Source organism: Salvelinus namaycush, chromosome 17 (assembly GCF_016432855.1).
Source record: "Salvelinus namaycush isolate Seneca chromosome 17, SaNama_1.0, whole genome shotgun sequence".
Classification (NCBI taxonomy): Eukaryota; Metazoa; Chordata; class Actinopteri; order Salmoniformes; family Salmonidae; genus Salvelinus; species Salvelinus namaycush.
Genome location: NC_052323.1, coordinates 11,206,581 through 11,229,047, shown reverse-complemented (window position 1 = coordinate 11,229,047; position 22,467 = coordinate 11,206,581). Strand labels below are relative to the sequence as shown.

At 43.5% G+C, this 22,467-nt stretch overlaps 1 protein-coding gene across 1 annotated transcript; it reads right to left on the bottom strand.

The window, feature by feature from the left end:
• Nucleotides 1-266: 266 nt before the first annotated feature.
• On the bottom strand, nt 267-22,313 carry LOC120062300 (E3 ubiquitin-protein ligase RNF38-like). The gene is made up of 12 exons (XM_039012154.1): nt 22,177-22,313; nt 20,950-21,508; nt 17,133-17,182; nt 13,942-14,153; nt 13,476-13,800; nt 13,208-13,336; nt 4,051-4,218; nt 3,779-3,940; nt 3,509-3,612; nt 3,103-3,306; nt 2,895-2,994; nt 267-1,196 (listed from the first exon to the last, which is right to left on the bottom strand). The coding sequence occupies exons 2-12, from the start codon at nt 21,215-21,217 to the stop codon at nt 1,134-1,136; spliced, it is 1,785 nt and encodes a 594-aa protein (XP_038868082.1). The 5' UTR covers nt 21,218-21,508; nt 22,177-22,313; the 3' UTR covers nt 267-1,133.
• Nucleotides 22,314-22,467: the final 154 nt, after the last annotated feature.

Here is a 22,467-nt window from a genome sequence, read left to right as displayed (position 1 = left end):
TTACAGTTGAAGCCCAAATACAGAAAGCCAGTCCCCATCTATTGAGAGAAGAAACACAGCAGAACTACTGACGATTAAAAGCAGCAGGTGGTTGTGGGGTAAGGAAATCACCTTCCCGGTGTTGACAAGCATGTAAAACCGTCGGGAAATTGACAGACCGCGTTCCGTGGTGAGAGGCGATAGGACGCCCAGCTTCTACTTTGAAGTTCACTCTGCCATCGTTTGCTCTGGCGTTTCCGCTCTACATGAAACAGACAGCAGACAAATCAGTGTGTATCATGTATTTTATTAATTAACCACCACGTAAAGTCTAACATCCAGAACAGACTAATCAATCCAGCACAATCAAACCCAACTGCATCACATCTCATAATTCATTTTTAAAAAACGGTCCAAAAATGTGATTTTTTTTTTTAAAGTTCATATCAAGCCTTTTATTTGGTATACAGATATTCATATATTTATACAGTATATAACACATGTGCCACTGCAAAGTCAGAGAAACTAATCATCTTTTAAGGAACAAAAATAAAGAAAAATTATGAGAAACTTCAGAGGAATACAGTGAAGCGTGTCGTCGTGGTAACAATGACCAACAGGAATGATGAGGTAAACTGCCAGGCAGAGAAACTAAACAAAAAGCAACTAGCTCAGGCTACAGAGAGGCAGCGGAGTGGCATGGGCCCTTAAGTGTCAAATACATGTGGATACCCAAGTCTAAACACACAAATACATGATCAGAGACTAACTAAAAATACAGTCTCTCATACACACAAACCAAACGCTGGCACATACCAAGGACAGGAATCATACGGATGGACATTAGCTTGTGCGCGCACACACCCAGCCACCCTCCAGCGGGTTCAGCTGAGGGACATCCAGAGCTAGAGAAACACAAGGGGGGTGTGCCAGACCAGAGGGAATGGCGTGTGAGGATGAAGAGAACAGAAGGGCAAGAGAGCTAAAGGAGAAATGAAGGGCAGAGTTACAGGAGGAGGAAACACTTCAAAAAGAGATTGAAGGTGGAGGGGCAGTAAAATGAGAGATGAGAGCAGAGTTACAGGAGGAGGAAAAGAGATGGGGGGGGCAGTGCGAAAACTGTCTGACAGTCAGTGGTTGACTCCCCCTGGTGGTCACTCTGAGTCTCGCTGGACCTCAGAGGCATCAGCCCTACAGATGGGACACGTCCTGTTAGCCTGGAGCAAGAGACAACCAGAGAGGGAGAGAGGGATACATAGTTAACACGCAGGGATGACTTAATCATTACAGGAGAACTTCAGATTGGTTTTTTTAGAGGACGCTTCGGTTGGATCAAGAACTAGGTATTAAGACATAAGATGTTTCACAGTATCTAGAAACTTGCGTTTGCCAACTACACAGATTTTTTTTTAAAAGCAACATAAAATATATATATTTCGCCAGCCTTGGCTTTATACCTGTTCAGATAACACTCCAGCTGGCAGTATACACCCTGTCAGTTTGTTTACCAACTCAGAAGTATACTGAACAAAAATATAAACGCAACAATTTAAAAGATTTTACTGAGTTACAGTTCATAAGGAAATTGAAAGAAATTCATTAGGCCCTAATCTATGGATTTCACATGACTTGGTATACAGATACCTTAAAAACAAAAAGGGCCGTGGATCAGAAGTCCAGTCAGTAACTGGTGCGACCATCATTTGCCTCATGCAGCGCGACACATCTCCTTCGCATTGAGTTGATTGTGGCCTATGGAATGTTGTCCAACTCTTCAAAGGTTGTGCAAAGTTGCTGGACATTGGCAGGAACTGGAACACTGTCGTACACGTTGATCCAGAGCATGGAAGAACCAACACATTTTTCGGCTTCCAGGAATTGTGTACAGATCCTTGCGACACAGGGCCTTGCATTATCATGCTGAAACATGAGGTGATGGCGCCAGATGAATGGCATGACAACGGGCCTCAGGATCTCAGCACGGTATCTCTGTGCTTTCAAGTTGCCATCGATAAAATACAATTGTGTTTATTCTCCGTAGCTTATGCCTGCCCATAACCCCACTGCCATTATTGGGCACTCTGTTCACAACGTTGACATCAGCAAACCGCTCTCCCACAGTCTGCCATCTGCCCGGTACAGTTGAAACCGGGATTCAGCCACGACGAGCATACTTCTCCAGCGTGCCAGTGGCAATCGAAAGTTAGCATTTGACCACTAAAGTCAGGTCAAGAACCTGGTGAAGACCACAAACACACAGATGAGCTTCCCTGAGACGGTTTCTGAGTTTGTGCAGAAATTCTTCAGGTTGTGCAAACCCACAGTTTTGTCAGGTGGCTGGTCTCAGACAACCACGCAGGTGAAGAAGCCAGATATGGAGGTCCTGGGCTGGCGTAGATGTGGTCTGCGGTTGCGAGGCCGGTTGGACGTACTGCCAAATTCTCAAAAACGAGGTTGGAGGCAGCTTATGGTAGAGAAATTAAAATTAAATTATCTGGCAACAGCTCTGGTGGACATTCCTGCGGTCAGCATGCCAATTGCACGCTCCATCAAAACTTGAGACAGCTGTGGCATTGTGTTGTGTGACAAAACAGCACATTCTAGAGTGGTCTTTTATTGTCCCCAGCACAAGATGCACATGTGTAATGGTCATGCTGTTTAATCAGCTTCTTGATATGCCACACGTGACAGGTGGATGGATTATCTTGGCAAAGAAGAAATGGTCACCTACAGGGACGTAAACAAATGTCTGCTCTAAAATTGGAGAGAAATACGCTTTTTGTGCGTGTGGAACATTTCTGGGATCATTTATTTCAGCTCATGAAACATGGGACCAACACTTCACGTGTTGCATTTTATATTTTTGTTCAGTGTAGTTGATTGTGCTTTGTGAAATACTAGAGCGAGAGACTCACCCTGAGCCACTTGTCGACACACTTCCCGTGAAACTCATGACTGCAGGGTAGAACTCGCAGCAGTTGACGAGACTCAAAGTCACTCATACACACCACACACCTGCAACACAACTTCATTACAACATTTCAACAAAACCACCAGCTGTATACTCGGATCAGCGAGGAGGATAGTATCCTCGGTTCTGGTAGGTCAAGGGGAAGTACTCACAGCGTCTGTTCTGATTGGTGGTTGTTGTGGTTGAACCTATAGGAAGGCAGCTGCTCGATGTCTCCCTTAGTCAGTCCTCGGAGTTTGGCCTCTCCCAGACGCTCGGCCAGGTTGAGAAGAGCCTCGTAGTTCTCCACCTCTCCGTCATCTACGTCTAGCTCCAGGCTGATGGCAGGGCCTGTAGGTTGGACTGGCAGCATAGAGCTGACAGACAGGGAGAGAAACGCACTTACCTACAGACACTACGCATACACAGCTCATGTGACAAACAGAGTACAAAAGAGCTTGACTGCATTCACACAAATACGCTATGCCACAAGAGTAGGCTACTTCCAACCAATAGGACAGAGTCTCCTGATTGTCTAAACTACAACACCCATGATGTAGAGCTAGATGGGTGACTTACAGGAAGTAAGGCAGGAAACTGGGGTGGTAAGGCGAGGGTGGCAGTGGCTGCTGCGAGCGGTAGCGTCGTCCTGGGATTCGCCGTGGCATGAAGTTAGGATACGACTGAAAGAGAAGGGAGAAATAATTTCTGGATTTCATATGACCAACTGAAAAAACATCCAACGCAGGCCTTTTAAATGAGTTACAAGATAATGATGCAACAATCCCTCTGATGTGGGAGAGCTAAAGGGGATTGGGGATAATGAGCAGAGGCAAGAGAGACACTCACCACTCCAAAGAACTCCTGTGGAAGAGGCTCATGGGAGAGGAAATGGAGCTGAGTGGAGTGGGGGGGCAGGCCGGGGTGGGCCGCAGGGGGGTAGTGTAGACCCGCCCCTAACGACAAGTGCTCCCCCAACAGCTCCACGTCATTCTCTATCCTCTGTAACGGCTAGGTTAAAAAGAGCGAGAGAGATGTCATTAATGAGCTTCAAATGGCTTGTAATGCTAGACTGAACACACTAGCACACACCCCTTTTGTAAAACCCTAGCGCCACTCACCGATCTGGCCTGCTGTGTGGGGTAGGATCCAAACTGTCCGGGCTGGGGGATGTGAGGGGGATGGTGGGACAGGTGTTGAGGGGGCAGGAGAAAGGTGGGGTCACTGGACAGCAGAGAGGGGAACGGGTAGGGCATGGGCAGATGTTGCACAGAGCACGTCTGCAGAACCTGAGAGAGAGAAATACCATATGACATTATGATTTCATCTCTCCTCTATACAAAGTGTATTGGTTGCAGATGTTATAGCAGGTGCGGTAAAATGCTGGTGTGTGTGTTACTAGCTCCTTACAGGGCAGTAAAATGCTGGTGTGTGTGTTACTAGCTCCTTACAGGGCAGTAAAATGCTGGTGTGTGTGTTACTAGCTCCTTACAGGGCAGTAAAATGCTGGTGTGTGTGTTACTAGCTCCTTACAGGGCAGTAAAATGCTGGTGTGTGTGTGTTACTAGCTCCTTACAGGGCAGTAAAATGCTGGTGTGTGTGTGTTACTAGCTCCTTACAGGGCAGTAAAATGCTGGTGTGTGTGTTACTAGCTCCTTACAGGGCAGTAAAATGCTGGTGTGTGTGTTACTAGCTCCTTACAGGGCAGTAAAATGCTGGTGTGTGTTACTAGCTCCTTACAGGGCAGTAAAATGCTGGTGTGTGTGTTACTAGCTCCTTACAGGGCAGTAAAATGCTGGTGTGTGTGTTACTAGCTCCTTACAGGGCAGTAAAATGCTGGTGTGTGTGTTACTAGCTCCTTACAGGGCAGTAAAATGCTTGTGTGTGTTACTAGCTCCTTACAGGGCAGTAAAATGCTGGTGTGTGTGTTACTAGCTCCTTACAGGGCAGTAAAATGCTTGTGTGTGTTACTAGCTCCTTACAGGGCAGTAAAATGCTGGTGTGTGTTACTAGCTCCGAACAGGGCAGTAAAATGTCAAAACAAGTACAACTAATAAATCAAAAACTAGAAGTCACGTCAGAACAAATCCATTTACCAATCCAAACATGACCAGTAACCCAAATGCAATCCGAGTACATGCACCAAAAATACATACTAGGAATGATATGCACAGCAGTAGATCTACCACAATGAGCTATGTCTAGAATCTAGGATAAATACAGTGGAAAAACAGTATAAAGGAAACGGTCCTGAGTATATACACAAAAGGCTCCAATTATTGACACCCACGACAAAGATGCATTACGTACACATGGATATGAACACACATACTGATGGAAAACAGGGTAGGAAGGAGGTACAGTGCCTTCAGGAAGTATTCACACCCCTTGACCTTTTCCACATTGTCACTGGCCTACACACCAAACCCCATAATGTCAAAGTGGAATTGTTTTTCACATTGTTATTTGAATTAATAAAAAATGAAAATACAAAAAATGTCATGAGTCAATAACTATTCAACCCTTTTGTTATGGCAAGCTTAAATAAGGTAATGAGTAAAATTGTGTGTTAAGGCGTCACATAAGTTGCATGGACTCACTGTGTGCAATAGTGTTGAACATTATTTTTGTATTACTACCTCATCTCTGTAACCCATACATACAGATAATTTTAAGGTCCCTCAGTCGAGCAGTGAATTTCAAACAGAGATTCAACCACAAAGACCAGGGAGGTTTTCCAATGCCTCGCAAAGGGCGCCTATTGGTAGACGGGTAAAACATTTAAAAAGCAGCCATTGAATATCCCTTTGAGCATGGTGAAGTTATTAATTATACTTTGGATGGTGCTGCAATACACCCAGTCACTACAAAGACACAGGCGTCCTCCCTAACACAGCTCCCGGAGAGGTAGGAAACCATGAGGCCAATGGTGAATTTTAAACCGTTACAGAGTTTAATGGCTGTGATAGGAGAAAACGGAGGATGGATCAACAACATTGTAGTTACTCCGCAACACCTAAATGAGAGTGAAAAGAAGGAAGCCTGTACAGAATAAACATATTCCAAAACATGCATTGTTTGCAACAAGACAATAAAGCAGTGGTTCCCAAACGTTTTATAGCCCAGTACCCCTTCAAACATTCAACCTCCAGCTGTGTACCCCCTCTAGCACCAGGGTCAGCACACTTAAATGTTTCTTTGCCATCATTGTAAGCCTGCCACACACACACAATACATTTATTAAACATGAGTGTGAGTTTGTCACAACCCGGTGACAAAGGGCTCTTATAGGACCAGGGCACAAATAATATAATAATCAATAATTTTGCTCTTTATTTAACCATCTTACATATAAAACCTTATTTGTTCATCATATTGTGAATAACTCACCACAGGTTAATGAGAAGGGTGTGCTTGAAAGGATGCACATACAGTGGGGCAAAAAAGTATTTAGTCAGCCACCAATTGTGCAAGTTCTCCCACTTAAAAAGATGAGGCCTGTAATTTTCATCATAGGTACACTTCAACTATGACAGACAAAATGAGAAAAAAATCCAGAAAATCACATTGTAGGATTTTTAATGAATTTATTTGCAAATTATGGTGGAAAATAAGTATTTGGTCACCTACAAACAAGCAAGATTTCTGGCTCTCACAGACCTGTAAATTCTTCTTTAAGAGGCTCCTCTGCCCTCCACTCGTTACCTGTATTAATGACACCTGTTTGAACTTGTTATCAGTATAAAAGACACCTGTCCACAACCTCAAACAGTCACACTCCAAACTCCACTATGGCCAAGACCAAAGAGCTGTCAAAGGACACCAGAAACAAAATTGTAGACCTGCACCAGGCTGGGAAGACTGAATCTGCAATAGGTAAGCAGCTTGGTTTGAAGAAATCAACTGTGGGAGTAATTATTAGGAAATGGAAGACATACAAGACCACTGATAATCTCCCTCGATCTGGGGCTCCACGCAAGATCTCACCCCGTAGGGTCAAAATGATCACAAGAACGGTGAGCAAAAATCCCAGAACCACACGGGGGGACCTAGTGAATGACCTGCAGAGAGCTCGGACCAAAGTAACAAAGCCTACCATCAGCAAGGGCATTGAAGATGAAACGTGGCTGGGTCTTTCAGCATGACAATGATCCCAAACACACCGCCCGGGCAATGAAGGAGTGGCTTCGTAAGAAGCATTTCAAGGTCCTGGAGTGGCCTAGCCAGTCTCCAGATCTCAACCCCATAGAAAATCTTTGGAGGGACTTGAAAGTCCGTGTTGCCCAGCAACAGCCCCAAAACATCACTGCTCTAGAGGAGATCTGCATGGAGGAATGGGCCAAAATACCAGCAACAGTGTGTGAAAACCTTGTGAAGACTTACAGAAAACGTTTGACCTCTGTCATTGCCAACAAAGGGTATATAACAAAGTATTGAGATAAACTTTTGTTATTGACCAAATACTTATTTTCCACCATAATTTGCAAATAAATTCATAAAAAATCCTACAATGTGATTTTCTGGATTTTTCCCCCCTCATTTTGTCTGTCATAGTTGAAGTGTACCTATGATGAAAATTACAGGCCTCTCATCTTTTTAAGTAAGAGAACTTGCACAATTGGTGGCTGACTAAATACTTTTTTGCCCCACTGTAACTCTGCAATGTTGTATTGGAGAGTCTCAGTCATATATCATTTCCCACACAGTCTGTGCCTGTATTTCGTTTTCATGCTAGTGAGGGCCGAGAATCCACTCTCACATAGGTACGTGGTCGCAAAGGGCATCAGTGTCTTGACAGCACGATTTGCCAAGGCAGGATAGCGCAGCCCTATCCAGAAAACTGGCAGTGGCTTCAATTGAATTTAAATCATTCACAGAACCGCTTGTTGCAATTTCGATGAGGCTCTCTTGTTCAGATATCGATAAGTGGACTGGAGGCAGGGCATGAAAGGGATAACGAATCCAGTTTGTGTCGTCCGTTTTGGGAAAGTACCTGCGTAATTGCGCACCCAGCTCACTCAGATTCTTCACTATATCACATTTGACATTGTCCATAAGCTTGAGTTCATTTGCACACAAAAAAAATCATACAATGATGTAAAGACCTGTGTGTTGTCCTTGTTAATGCAGACAGAAAAGAGCTCCAACTTCTTAATCATAGCCTCAATTTTGTCCCGCACATTGAATATAGTTGTGGAGTCCCTGTAATCCTAGATTCAGATCATTCAGGCGAGAAAAAACATCACCCAGATAGGCCAGTCGTGTGAAAACTCGTCACCATGCAAGTGGTCAGACAATTAAAAATTGTGGTCAGTAAAGCAGAACTTTAACCTCGTCTCTCAATTGAAAAAATTTGCCCCTTGATAATTTGCCCCTTGATAACCAACATCTCAGCACCCCCTGCAGCAACTTGCCCGAGCAAGTTATAATCTCCACCCGGCACAGCCAGAAGAGGACTGGCCACCCCTCATAGCCTGGTTCCTATAGGTTTCGGCCTTTCTAGGGAGTTTTTCCTAGCCACCGTGCTTCTACACCTGCATTGCTTGCCAATTGGGGTTTTAGGCTGGGTTTCTGTACAGCACTTTGAGATATCAGATGATGTACGAATGGCTATATAAATACATTTGATTTGATTTGCAGACGACACCATTCTGTATACATCTGGCCCTTCTTTGGACACCGTGATAACAAACCTTCAAACGAGCTTCAACGCCATACAACACTCCTTAGGTGGCCTCCAACTGCTCTTAAACGCTAGTAAAATTAAATCCATGCTCTTCAACCGATCTCTGCCCGCCCGGCATCACTATATGGACGGTTCTGACTTAGGTATTTGTAGTTATCCATATATTCTAGGTGTCTGGTTAGACTGTAAACTCTCCTTCCAGACTCACATTAAACATCTCCAATCCAAAATTACATCTAGAATCAGCTTCCTATATCGCAACAAAGCCTCCTTCACTCACGCTGCCAAACATACCCTCGTGAAACTGACTATCCTACCGATCCTTGACTTCGGCGATGTCATTTACAAAATAACCTCCAACACTCTACTCTGCAAATTGGATGTAGTCTATCACAGTGCGATCCGTTTTGTCACCACAGCCCCATATACTACCCACCACTGCGACCTGTATGCTCTCGTTGGCTGGCCCTCACTACATATTTGTCGACAAACCCACTGGCTCCAGGTCATCTATAAGTCTTTGCTAGTTAAAGCTCCGCCTTATCTCATCTCACCATAGCAACACCCACCCGTAGCACGCGCTCCAGCAGGTATATTTCACTGGTCATGCCCAAAGCCAACACTTACTTTGGCTGCCTTTCCTTCCAGTTCTCTGCTGTCAATGACTGGAACGAATTGCAAAAAAATTATATCTCCCTCTCTAACTTTAAGCATCAGCTGTCAAAGCAGCTTACCGATCACTGAACCTGTACACAGCCAATCTATAAATAGCACACCCAACTACCTCATCCCCATATTATTACTTACCCTCTTGCACCCCAGTATCTCTACTTGCACATATATCACTCCAGTATTAATGCTAAATCGTAAATTATTTCACCTCTATGGCCTATTTATTGCCTTACCTCCCTAACCTTACTACATTTGCACACACTGTACATAAATTTTTCTATTGTGTTATGTTTGTTTATGTGTAACTTTGTGTGGTTTTTGTCATACAACTTTGCTTTATCTTGGCCAGGTCGCAGTTGTAAATGAGAACTTGTTCTCAACTAGCCTACCTGGTTAAATAAATGGTGAAATAACAAAAATAACAAATAAAACCAGCGCACTACTGTACGTTGTAAAAGCGTTACATGGTCGCTGCCCATATCATTGCATGGTGCAGAAGATTCACGAGAGTTCAGGGGCCTTGCTTTAACAAAGTCCTCTCGGTGGACGCTGCAGTGTACCCAAGTGGCCTCGGGAGCAACTGCTTGCTCACGCGTTCCCACTCCACTAGGTCTTCCTGTCATGGCTTTTGCACCATCGGTACAGATACCAATACATCTTGACCACCAAAGTCCATTTGATGTCAAAGCTGTCCAGTAGAAATATCCTCTCATGTTATCCTAGTTTCCAGTGGCTTGCAGAAGAGGATGTCTTCCTTAATTGACCCGTCATAAACGTAACGGACATATACCAGGAGCTGTGCCAGGCCCGCCACGTCTGTTGACTCATCCAGCTGTAACATATACAATTCACTGGCTTGTATGCGAAGCAGTAATTGTTTCAAAACATCTCCTGCCATGTCACTGATGCGTCATGAAACAGTGTTTGATGAAGACATTGTCTGTTTAGTTTTGGCCTTTCCCCCAGCATTGTTCCAGCCATATCCACAGCAGCAGCAAGAATTAAGTCCTCCACAATATTATGGGGCTTGCCTGTCGTAGCCACTCGGTAGCTCACCATATAAATACACTTCTATACCCTTCATATTAAATGGTATCTGTTGCTTTTATACATGTCTTACTACTCAAAAGCGTCTTAATTCTCACTCAAAACTCCTGTGGATTATTTTTTAAATATTATTGTCATGTTTTGTTTCTAAATGTCTGTGCAAGAGTGAAGGTTTCCCGCAAGAGAGTAACAGTTAATGTGATTGGATGTTAATTATTTGACATTGCATTATTTCGCTTAACACTAGATGGTTGGATTTTATTTTTGGCAGTGAAACGAGGCTACTCAGGCGAGAGAGAAAACTCACCCAAATGCATAGCCCCATTGGAAACCATAAATGTACCGTTTGAAAATGTGAATAATGATTTTTTTTAAATGTGAATCACATTTTTATTTGGCGTACCCCCGATGGCATTGCACGTACCTCAGTTTGTGAATAGTTGGATTAACTTCTTGAGCCTATGGGGGCGCCATTTAGACTTTGTTAAAATGAGTTCCCAAATTAAACTGCCTCGTACTCAATTCTTGCTCGTACAATATGCATATTATTATTACTATTGGATAGAAAACACTCTCTAGTTTCTAAAACCGTTTGAATTATGTCTGTGAGTGAAACAGAACTCATTCTGCAGCACATTTCCTGTCAGGGAGTGAGATTTCAGAAATCGAGGTCCCTGTTCTGAGGTCAGTTTATAAGTCCCCATGTAAGCCATCGGGCTACATGCACTGCATACGTCTTCCTCTAGATGTCAGTAAGCGGGGAGAATTTGAATGGAGTGGATTGCGCAATCTGGGACCTTATATAAGACCGTGGAATGGAAGTACCGTCCTTTTCAACGGTGCGCCTGACGCATGAAGACATCACAATGGCTTCCTGCAAACGCTTTCGTTTTAGTAGTTCTATATCTCCGGTCATGTTTTTATTCGTTATAGGTGTTAAAGACATCATAAGGTAGTTAATTTAAACCGACTTAGCAGTTTATAGCAGTTTATTGCGATTTTCTGGGATTTCTTTGCCATGCGTTTTCACGAGTTGGACACCTCTCCAGTTGGCGGCTAACATTAGCGGCTATTTCGACCGGACAAGAGGACATCTTTCAACCCAAAGACGATTGTTCTGGAGAAAGGACACCTTGCCCAAGATTCTGATGGAAGCTCAGCTAATAGTAAGCAGTCTTTATGCTGTTAATTCGTACTTATGTTGACAAATGTCAGATAATAATTCCGCCATGAATTATGGTGCGGTCTCGCTTTAGCGCACGCTGTATGCTTGAAGTAACGTTAATTTTAAAAATCTAACCCAGCGATTGCATTAAGAACTAATTTGTCTTTCAATTGCTGTCCAACCTGTATTTTTTAGTCAAGTTTTGGAATAGTTACTGATTAGAATAGGTGCCTCTTCAAAGATTTCTCCTGCCATTTTCTGGGCAGCTTTGCTACTTTTCTCATTGTATAACCACGATTTGTGCCGCTAAATATGCACATTTTCGAACAAACTCTATATGCATTGTGTAATATGATGTTATAGGACTGTCATCTGAAGAATTCTGAGAAGGTTAGTGAAAAAATTAATATCTTTTGGTGGTTTATACGTAATCGCTATGTTTGGCTTGAATCAATGCGGTTGTGATGTTTGCTATGCTAATATAACGCTATATTGTGTTTTCGCTGTAAAACACTTAGAAAATCTGAAATATTGGCTGGATTCACAAGATCTGTGTCTTTCATCTGCTGTACGCTGTGTATTTTTAAGAAATGTTTTATGATGAGTAATTAGGTAATACACAATGGTCTCTGTAGTTATTCTAGTCGCTTTGGTGAGAGTTGTGATGGTGGCTGCAATGGTAAACTATGATTTATACCTGAAATATGCACATTTTTCTAACAAAACATATGCTATACAATAAATATGTTATCAGACTGTCATCTGATGAAGTTGTTTCTTGGTTAGTGGCTATTTATATCTTTATTTGGTCGAATTTGTGATAGCTACTGATGGAGTAAAAAAATGGTGGAGTAAAAAAGTGGTGTATTTTGCTAACGTGGTTAGCTAATAGATTTACATATTGTGTCTTCCCTGTTAAACATTTTAAAAATCAGAAATGATGGCTGGATTCACAAGATGTGTATCTTTCATCTGGTGTCTTGGACTTGTGATTTAATGATATTTAGATGCTACTATTTACTTGTGACGCTATGCTAGGCTATGCTAGTAGCTTTTCTACTGATGGGGGTGCTCCCGGATCAGGGTTTGGGAGGTGTTAGAGGTTAACAGCAAAAAAATGTGGCAAAGCTAATCACTTTTTGTCCTGAATACAAAGTGTTATGTTTGGGGCAAATCAAATTCAAGACATTACTTAGTACCGCTCTCCATATTTTCAAGCAAAGTGGTGGCTGCATCATGTTATGGGTATGCTTGTAATCATTGAGTGGGGAGTTTTCTAGGACTAAGAAAAAAACAGAATGGAGCTAAGCACAGGCAAAATCCTAGAGGAAAACCTGCTTCAGTCTGCTTTCCACCAGACACTGGGAGATGAATTGTATTGTTCTGTTAAAAGGTCAAGGCCAAATCTACACTGGAGTTGCTTACCAAGAAGACTGAATGTTCGAGTGGTCGAGTTAGTTTTGACTTAAATCTACTTGAAAATCCCTGTCAAGATCTGAAAATTGTCTATTGTGTTATTGTATTGTGTGTAGATGGGTGAATTATTTTGTGTTAATCAATTTTGCAATCGGGCTGTAACAACAAAATGTGGAATAAATCAAGGGGTATAAATACTTTCTGAAGGAACTGTACATGAAGTAGACATTATGATCAGTGTCAGAGTATCAAAGAGATACACAAGTCAGACAGTCAGGCTAGTTGAACTCACAGATGGAGGGACACTGCAGACAGGGTAGTGCTGCCCACTAAAGACCACCGAGCATGCTGGGAGCTGCTGGGGGGCCGAGTGGGAGGGCAGGCCGGGGGGGCCGCCAGGGGGAGAGACTGGGTACGACACCTGAGCAGAAGTCAAAAATCAGAGTTCAAACAACCACACTACCTGAACCCCCACGTAGAAGCATAAAAGATGGCCCTAATCAAATTCAATAATGCTTTATTGACAACTGTAAAAAGCAGCTTCCTGTTTCCTCACTGACCTGGTCATGGAGGTCCAGCACCATACTGCTCTGCTGCTGAGGGGGGTGAGGGTGCATCAGCCTGGGGGACAGGTTAGCAGGGTGGTGGAGGGGGCGAGGGGACAGGTTGGGGGGGTGGTAGGGGCGCTCCTCAGGCTGGTTATAGGGGTAACTCTGAGGGGGGACGGGGTGGCGGTAGTTCTCATCCTGAAGTCCTGCTGAGAGGCTGTGGTGGGGGTGATGGTGCGGGTTGTGGTAATGGTGGTGGTAGTGGTGGTGATGAGGGTGGGGGGGTTGGTGGTGGGGGAGACGGTCACGGCGGCCTCGCTGGCGTCTCATTGGAGGACTGGGGGGGGGAAGAGAGAGGGAGAAATTAAGATGTCAGTCTCTTTCTACCAAACATCCTCATCACAACAGATAATGCCCAGAGGAAAAATTACTCTACAATGATGCCGAACCCATTGTAACATTTAACACACACACTTACCTGCGGCGGTTGCGGACAGGAGTGTGGCATCGCTCTGGCAGGTAGTGTGGGTGTGGTCTGCGACTGGGTGGGGGTGGGGCCCAGGTAGTGGGGGTGTGGGGTAGCTCCCAGGGACGAATGGGAGAAGATGGGGCGGGGGGAGGGGCAGAGCTTAGATCTAACATAGACTGCTGGGAAAGACGCTGTCGCTTAGGGCTAGGACTGTCCTCCATCTACAGAGAGAGAGAGAGAGAGAGAGAGAGAGAGAGACAGATACTTTTTTTAAGTAGAACTGACAGAGTTAACTACTTTGCAGATATTAAAACAGAATTATAAATCAAAAACAAAATTCCCAATTTATGCTACAAACCCAACTTCATATAATGTTTTTAAAAATATGGAATTTTTAGCGAAATAGGACCTGACGCAGAGTAGGGTACTGTTGACAGAATAGATGGATGCAGTTTAATGCATGATTAATATAATTCACCATTACATTTCTTGGTAGTCCAACAAAAATTGCTCTCTGGTTGTAAATCACAGCTGGTACATTGTTTGCTGCTTACAGCCATTCATACGGATGCACGGTTTCAGTTAACTCAATATTTGACACAAAAAAAAGACAATTAAGGCCAATACAATCAAACAAGCGAGGGCATCACAAGTATATCATAACGTGGTTAATAGGTTAGCTTATCTATTCATGTAGCTATTCATTTAGTAAGCTAAAAGCACAGAGCCTAGCTAGCTACCTAACCGTTGGAAGGATGTCAAGTCACCAATGAGTGGATGAGTGGCCAACTTCCCCCATATACATTTTTCGGTGACTGTAGCTAGAGATATTGGTGTCTTTTGGGTATCTAGCAAGAAATGTGAATCATTTTGCTAGTTAACTAGGCTGAACTTAAAAACGACTTATGCCAACTATGGATACCTCGTTTGTAAAATGGCAAGCAGGCTACTATTATTCTCCATCGTTTATCAGTGCAATTTTGACAGCCAAATACAAGCTGAAACCTTTTGAGAGGGTTTGTCCACTGTTAGCGTTAGCCAGAACAATATGAGGTTAAATCTAACAGTTGTTGATCTAATAGTCAAAGGGAGGAGATCCCTACCTGTTCGTGGTTTGATCAATAGGACTGTACATTTCCCAAATGTAAGAAGACTCCGTGGTATTTACATACAGTACCAGTCAAAAGCGGACACCTACTCATTCAAGGGTTTCTTTATTATTTACTATTTTCTACATTGTAGAATAATAGTGAAGACATCAAAACTACATGGAATCATGTAGGAAGCAAAAAAGTTAAATCAAAATATATTATGTTTGTGATTCATCAAAGTAGCCACCTTTATGACAGCTTTGCACACTCATTGCATTCTCTCAACCAGCTTCACCTGGAATGCTTTGAGAACATATACTGAGCACTTGTTGGCTGCTTTTCCTTCACTCTGCGGTCCATCTCACCCCAAACCATCTCAATTGGGTTGAGGTTGGGTGATTGTGGAGGCCAGGTCATCTGATTCAGCACTCCATCACTCTCCTTGGTCAAATAGCCCTTACAGAGTCTGGAGGTGTGTTTTGAGTCATTGCCCTGTTGAAAAAAAACACTAAGTCCCACTAAGTGCAAACCAGATGGGATGGCGTATCGCTGCAGAATGCTGTGGTAGCCATACTGGTTAAGTATGCCTTGAATTCTAAATAAATCACGACAGTGTTACCAGCAAAGCACCCCCACACCACCTCCTCCATGCTTCACTGTTGGAACCACACATGCGGAGATAATCCGTTCACCTACTCTGCGTCTCACAAAGACAGGGCGGTTGTAACCAAAAACCTAAGATTTGGACTTATCAGACCAAGGACAGATGTCCAACGTTCTAAAGTCCATCGCTCGTGTTTCTTGGTCCAAGCAAGTCTCTTCTTATTATTGGTGTCCTTTAGTAGTGGTTTCTTTGCAGCAATTCAACCATGAAGGCCTGATTCACACAGTCACCCCTGAACTGTTGATGTTGAGATGTGTCTGTTACTTGAACTCTGTGAAGCATTTATTTTGACTGCAATTTCTGAGGCTGGTAACTAATGAACTTATCCTCTGCAGCAGAAGTAACTCTGGGTCTTCCTTTCCTGTGGCGGTCCACACGAGCCAGTTTCATCATAGCACTTGGTTTTTGCAACTGCAGTGGAAGAAACTTTCAAAGTTCTTGAAATGTTCCGTATTGACTGACCATGTCTTAAAGTCATGATTTGCTGCCATTTCTATTTGCTTATTTGAGCTGTTCTTGCCATAATATGGACTTGGTATTTTATCAAATAGGGCAATCTTCTGTATACCACCCCTACCTTGTCACAACACAACTGATTGGCTCAAACGTATTAAGGAAAGAAATTCCTGAAATGAACAAGGCACACTTGTTCATTGAAATGCATTCCAGGTGACTACCTCATGAAGCTGGTTGAGAGACCGCCAAGAGTGTGCAAAGCTGTCATCAAGGCAAAGGGTGGATACTTTGAAGAATATAAAATATATTTTGATTTGTTTAACACTTTTTTGCTTACTAGATGATTCCATGTGTTATTTCATAGTTTTGATGACTTCACTATTATTCAACATTCTAGAATATAGTAAAAATAAAGAAAAACTTGAATGAGTAGGCACGTCCAAACTTTTGCCTGGTACTGTATGTGCAGAAATACAGTCCGGTATATTTTGTGACTTTTGGCAAATGCTTTCTAATGATCTAATGTTGTGCTGTTGCTACTGCCTGTAAACACTCTAGTTCCAAGTGAGGGATGGCAGAACCATGTAGCAAATGGATTATTTGCATATAGGCCTACTGTAGCTGATTGGCTATGGTGCACCAATCTGTGTAGCCTGGACAAGACTGGCATTTTTATTCGGTTTTATTTACTGCAGTGTCTTAATTGTTCAAATGCACAGCCACTTTCCCACTCTATATTGCTATAAAAATCTAAGCCAAATGCCTTACTCTACATCATTCCCAAACATTCTATGAAAGTTTGACACAGTGAAAATGACCATATCTATGTGCCCGCTTGACAGAACATGTTACAAAAAAATAAAAGCATCATATGAACATAGTTTTATAAGATTTCATGCTGCTAAAACACTGTCAGTTCCATTTTAACACCATGCTATAGCATTCCTACAGCGGTCCTGATACTGGGTGTAATAGGAAAATATACTCACCTTGTCCCGCTCATCACTGCAGACGTTATCAGGGTGGAAGTGAAGGACACCTATAGGCCAGAGAAAGAGAATAACAGGAGGGCCAAACCAGGCAGTAGGCTATACAAAGACTCAAACATAGACCTGGACGGGCCTGGTTAACATGTACAGCAGCAGTCATGCTCCTTTAAACCCTCTCTGCGATTACCATCTGTAGAGAAAGTAGCTGCCCAAATTATGTTTAACCTTTGAGGGAACATATACACACTTAGTATTGCTGGATAAAGTCTGCTCAGTCTAGGTCTGAATGTGTCTTAGTGACTTTGAATGGCCTGGTTTAAAAAACAGACAATGTTCTGTCTTCCACTGACAAGAGGGAGAACCATGCTCTCTACAATGTAACAATCTCTCTTATCTCAAATTTAAAACTACCCCCTCTGCTGTCTCACAGACACACTACAATATTACACAGACACACGCTCCAATCTTTCACAGGCAGAGACGCCCTTGAACTGTGCTGACGGAATTTCCTGAAATCCAAAAACACCCCCACCTCTCTCCCTCCCCCAACTAGCCCCCTGCCTCCCTCAGGCTCCTCAGAAAAAAAACAGATCGGAGAGCGCTCCTCTCCCTGCGACGCCACAGCTCTATGAAGTCGGGTGAGACTGACAGCTCAAAGACGCTCCGCCAGTGGCAGCAGAACCGAAAAGAGCAGCCAGGCGACTGGCGCTCAGCTCCGACGGGGAGGGACACAGAGATCCAGACACTGAGCCGTGTGATGTGACACAGGGAAAGGTTTGGGCCGGGTTGGGTGACGTTTACCAGGTTATATAGGCCCTAGTCCCTGGGCCTCGGTACAGAAAGGGCACTTAATTGAGCCAGTGGCAGCATGATTCGTACAACCCTGGCTCCAGGATTGAGCCACTAGGCCAAGCCTAAGCTGCTCTTCCTCAAGGCCAAAACAAGCAGTTTGTCTGTTCGAGCTCAGACCGAGGGAGAGAAACAGTGGTGAAATGAAGTGGCATATTCAGCACCTCCAAATCCAGTAGACACATTCCCCTGAAAGTAATGTTAAGAGGCGTGACATGCCGAGAGCTCTGCTCACAGCACACACTAAACCAAATACGCTGTAACCCACACACACAGTATTCAAGAGGCATCTGCTTAGAGCAGGGGAGGAGGATAAAACAGCTGGGAGATACAGAATTTCAGTCAGACCCATAAATCCCTCTTTGTAGTGCGTCAGTGTGTGTTGGCAAGTGAGTCTAATGTGTGAAGGTTTGTGAGCCGCACAAGTGTGTAGCCAGGTGTGTCCGTGCGTGCACATATTCCTGTGTGGGTTATTTATTAGGTCCGGATGGCGGCAGAGCTATTACAAAAGCTCTTCATTAAAAGCTTGCATTCATTCATATGCCTTTCTGCCTCGAGGTAATCCAGTCTGTTCTAATGGTATGTTTCCTCAGAGCAGCGTTTTCATAATCTCCGGCTGTCGGGTGAACAGCCGATAACAGACTCATTGTCAGCCAGCTACTTTTTCCACTTCATAAATTAACTGGGCTTCTTTCCATTTAAAAAGTTTCAATTCGCTAGTCAGAGAAGTCTGTATAGCTTTCTCCCGCTAGAATGAACGATACGCAACTTCTACGGATGAACGATAGGACAGCGCCTGTCAATCACAAAGTCGAGCGATGACAGGGAACCACAACTGGTTTGTCAGCCTGCTGTCTGTCCCAACTCTCTGCACTCGTGTTATTTTTGTGCGCTGGAGTTGGCTGCAGTCAAATGTATTCTTTTCATGGAGGGAGCGCATGATGCTCCATCTAGTGTGAGAGTGAATTTACACATCCCACGTCAGTGATAATAATGGAGTTGAAATCCACTTATCTTTTTGAGGCACATTCATTTAATTTCTTTGCATGTTTAATAGGCCTACGGCCAGCCACAAAGTCGGGGCGCATAGGCTATTTACGGTTATTTGAGCAAACAGTTTGCGTTTCACGAGTTTTTAAAAAAGGTGTAGAACTTGACTGAATAAAGTCAATCTATATCCCATTGCTACTCCTAAATCCAGTGGCGGATTTAGGCATAGGCGATATCTTCCCGGGGGCGGCACAGGGCGACTGCACAATACAAATATTTAAAAAAAGTCGGAATAGTGACATTTGCGCGATCTGTTTTCTATCGCACATTTGCACGTCATGTCAATGATGTCACTGTAATGGACTGTGGTTCAATTAACCTTGTCGGAGTGGGCGCCCTGAGTCTAGTTTGTGAGCTAGGCAGGCTACTGCCTGGGAAGGTCTCCCACTCAGAAGTACGAGATGGGGAGGCGGTGGTAGGTTGACCTCAGGTCTCCCCACTGGAAGCCCTAGGTAGGGGGAATCTATCAAATAGCGCACTTCTAACTTTGTACAGTACTAATGCAATTAGTTGTGCAATTTAGTTTGTGTGTTTCTTGTTTGAAGAACAATAGAATGTATGCACTCACTACTGAGTCTCTGGATAAGAGAGTCTGCTAAATGACAAATGTAAATGTGAATTAGAACGTACCAGAGCCAACCAAAATAGAGCTTGTTCTGAAAAAATTGTTATGACATGCCCAGGAAGCTCTGGTTCAAAACACCCATTAGACAGCTTTGCAAGCGTAATGTCAAAATACTTCCGTTACTCACAAAATAAGGAGTTTCACAAAGCAACCATCTTCATTTAGTCCCGTCACAGCCAATATGTACATCCCAAAAATGTCTAAATATCTATTTACAAGCAACCCAAAAAATGCCTCTCCAATGTATTGAGCTGGTACTGTATATGCAGTAATCTATTCTACTGTATTTTAGTCAATGCCACTCTGACATTGCTCGTCCTAATATTTGAATATTTCTTAATTCCATTCTTTTACTTTTAGATGTGTGTGTATTGTTAGATATTACTGCACTGTTGGAGCTAGGAACAAGCATTTCGGTACACCCACAATAACATATGATAAATATGTGATCGACATAATTTGATTTGAGCGGTTGTTGACGTCTGACCTCTGCGTGGCAGTAATTAGTGATTCATGCATTGGAGGTACCGAATAGATTTTTTCCCCCCAGCTGCTTGGAAAATTGTCAATTTTTGGAAGTACATACTGCCTGTAACACGGGTGTACATAAAGAGCTCCTCAGCAAAACTGCATATTTGGTGAGTAACAAACTTATTTTTGACATAATTGCAGAGCTGTCTAATGGGAGTTTGAATAGGAGCTTCCTGGGTGTTAAAGAGAATACGTCGACATCTCTAACGCAAGTGGAACCCACAAAACACTACTGGGTAACACAGATTGAATTCCCTGTATATAAAATTGCGGAGTGCAAATAATGAACGTCTTTTCTTGAAATCAATTTGGGCTATCGATTCAAAACATACCTCCACATGCTAATTTACCATGTCCAAAACTGTCTCATCCAGCTCCCATTTGTCCAAAGCTCCCTTAAAAATACTCTTTGGAGGCAGCATGAGCCATCTTTCAGTAATTGAAATATATGAATGTTGTTTGGAAATGTAGGCAATTTATTGATCAAACAGGCAGTTCAGGCCTTTCACATAAGCAGTGAGGATGCTACTAACAGTTTCTGTCCATACCCCTCAGTCACCTGACTACAGAAAACACTGGATGAGAATATTTTCAGACAAACAGCTAGAACCCTGCACTGAAGATGTTATACAGCTAAGAGGAACACTGCACTGTTTACATGTCAAGCCTGGCACCTGCTAAATTGCATGGTACACTCAACTATGCACGGGGTGTGATGCATCAAGATTAGTAGGGAAAAGGGAGGGAGACGTTGACGCTTACCAGTGCCGGGGTGTCTGTGTGCTCCATGCGAAGCGTGGCGTTGCGCCCCGCTAGACAGGTAGTTCCCCTGGGTGTGCTGGTTCTCTGTATAGCTGCGCACTGTGTGCGGAGCCCAGCCGGTGTTGTTCTGTTGCGGGTAGTTCACCCCGATCCCTCCGCTGGCATTCATGTTCCCGTTGTTGATTGCGTTATTGCTGTTGCCACCACCGTTCATGCCATAGTGAAAAAAACCTGACCGTGACCGCGACCGAGTCCTCGGGGGGTCCATGGCTGAAGGGAGCGGTGGTAGGTGGACGTAATGGAGGTATCTGGGCGAGATGGAGGTTTGCCGTAGCCTATTTCCCTCGCCTTGCTATCTTCGTAATCGGCCTGTTCTGGAGTCCCTTCCTTCGCATGAACCGCTCGGATTGGGGCGTAGGTAAAACTGGAAGCAGCGGGTGTTCGAGCCGTCCTCTCTACGGTCGTTCGTGAATAAGTTCGTTCGTGCACCTTCTCTTGGTCTGTGTTGCGCGTCACCGTCAGTTAAAAACGTTCCAAATATGGATTTATTATTTTATCCCTATAGGAGGTCAATTTGGTATATTAGTTTGTTCGGTCATAGCAAGGCACATAATGAAAACGTCCAAAACAATCCTGATAGACTAAATATTTGTTATGCACCTATGTATCTGGGCTGTACCCGTTTCGGTTTTTCTATTGTCTCATATGAAGCTTGCCTGTCTACTACTGGTTTTCTAGCTACTTGTTAGTGTGAAATGACACACGCTCGCCAGAGTTCCACATTCAGTTACACTATTTGATGGTTGGATAATGTTAACACACAACTGATATTAAAGTAAATAATATTACTACAACTGTAACTACCTAGCCAGCCAACAAACTTAGGTGGCTGCTATTTAACGTTAGCATATTAGCTAACGTTAGCAGTCTCGCGGGCTAGTTAACGTTAGCTAATAAACCACAGCTCAGAAATGCAGTTTGCTAACGTTAGATACATTTGTAATATTCCCCAATTCCCACATTACAATTGGTAACCCTCCACAAATTCTATATGGATAACTAGCTACGTTGTTTTGCTACTAAATTGTTAGCTCAACCCGTCGTTGTCTACGTTAGCGAGCTTATTGCTAACAGGAAAGCTAACGAGCTAGAAAAACAATTTAACTAGCTAGCTGCCGAGATCCGTTGCTAGAATTTCTGCTCATTGTTGGCATGCATGCTGCTAACCTTTTTAGACGGTGTTGGTTGATCCCAGCTAGAAGCAGCCGAATGCCTTGTCTGATCTCCAGAGAATGTTGGTCTTCGTCAGATTTAAATCCCCACCACGCATTGTACATTCACTGTTGAAGCTGGTGATGTTTTCTCTGTAGATGTCAGTGTGGAGCGTAAGTGGATATCAATCAATGGGATGTTAGCATCTCTGGTCAGACCACTCTAATCGAGTACAAAAATCTCAAGACGCATTTCTTGCGATGTGCAAACATCATCAGACTACTCGAATACATTTATTTGAACATT

Excerpts from the sequence above, each read along its gene's own strand:
- LOC120062300 (XM_039012154.1), bottom strand. The coding sequence starts at position 21,217 with ATGGACCCCCCGAGGACTCGGTCGCGGTCACGGTCAGGTTTTTTTCAC. Across the intron at positions 3,613-3,778 it reads CACAGGAGTTCTTTGGAGTG|TCGTATCCTAACTTCATGCC; the intron begins GTGAGTGTCTCT and ends CTTCTCTTTCAG. Across the intron at positions 1,197-2,894 it reads GTGTCGACAAGTGGCTCAGG|GCTAACAGGACGTGTCCCAT; the intron begins GTGAGTCTCTCG and ends CTCTTGCTCCAG.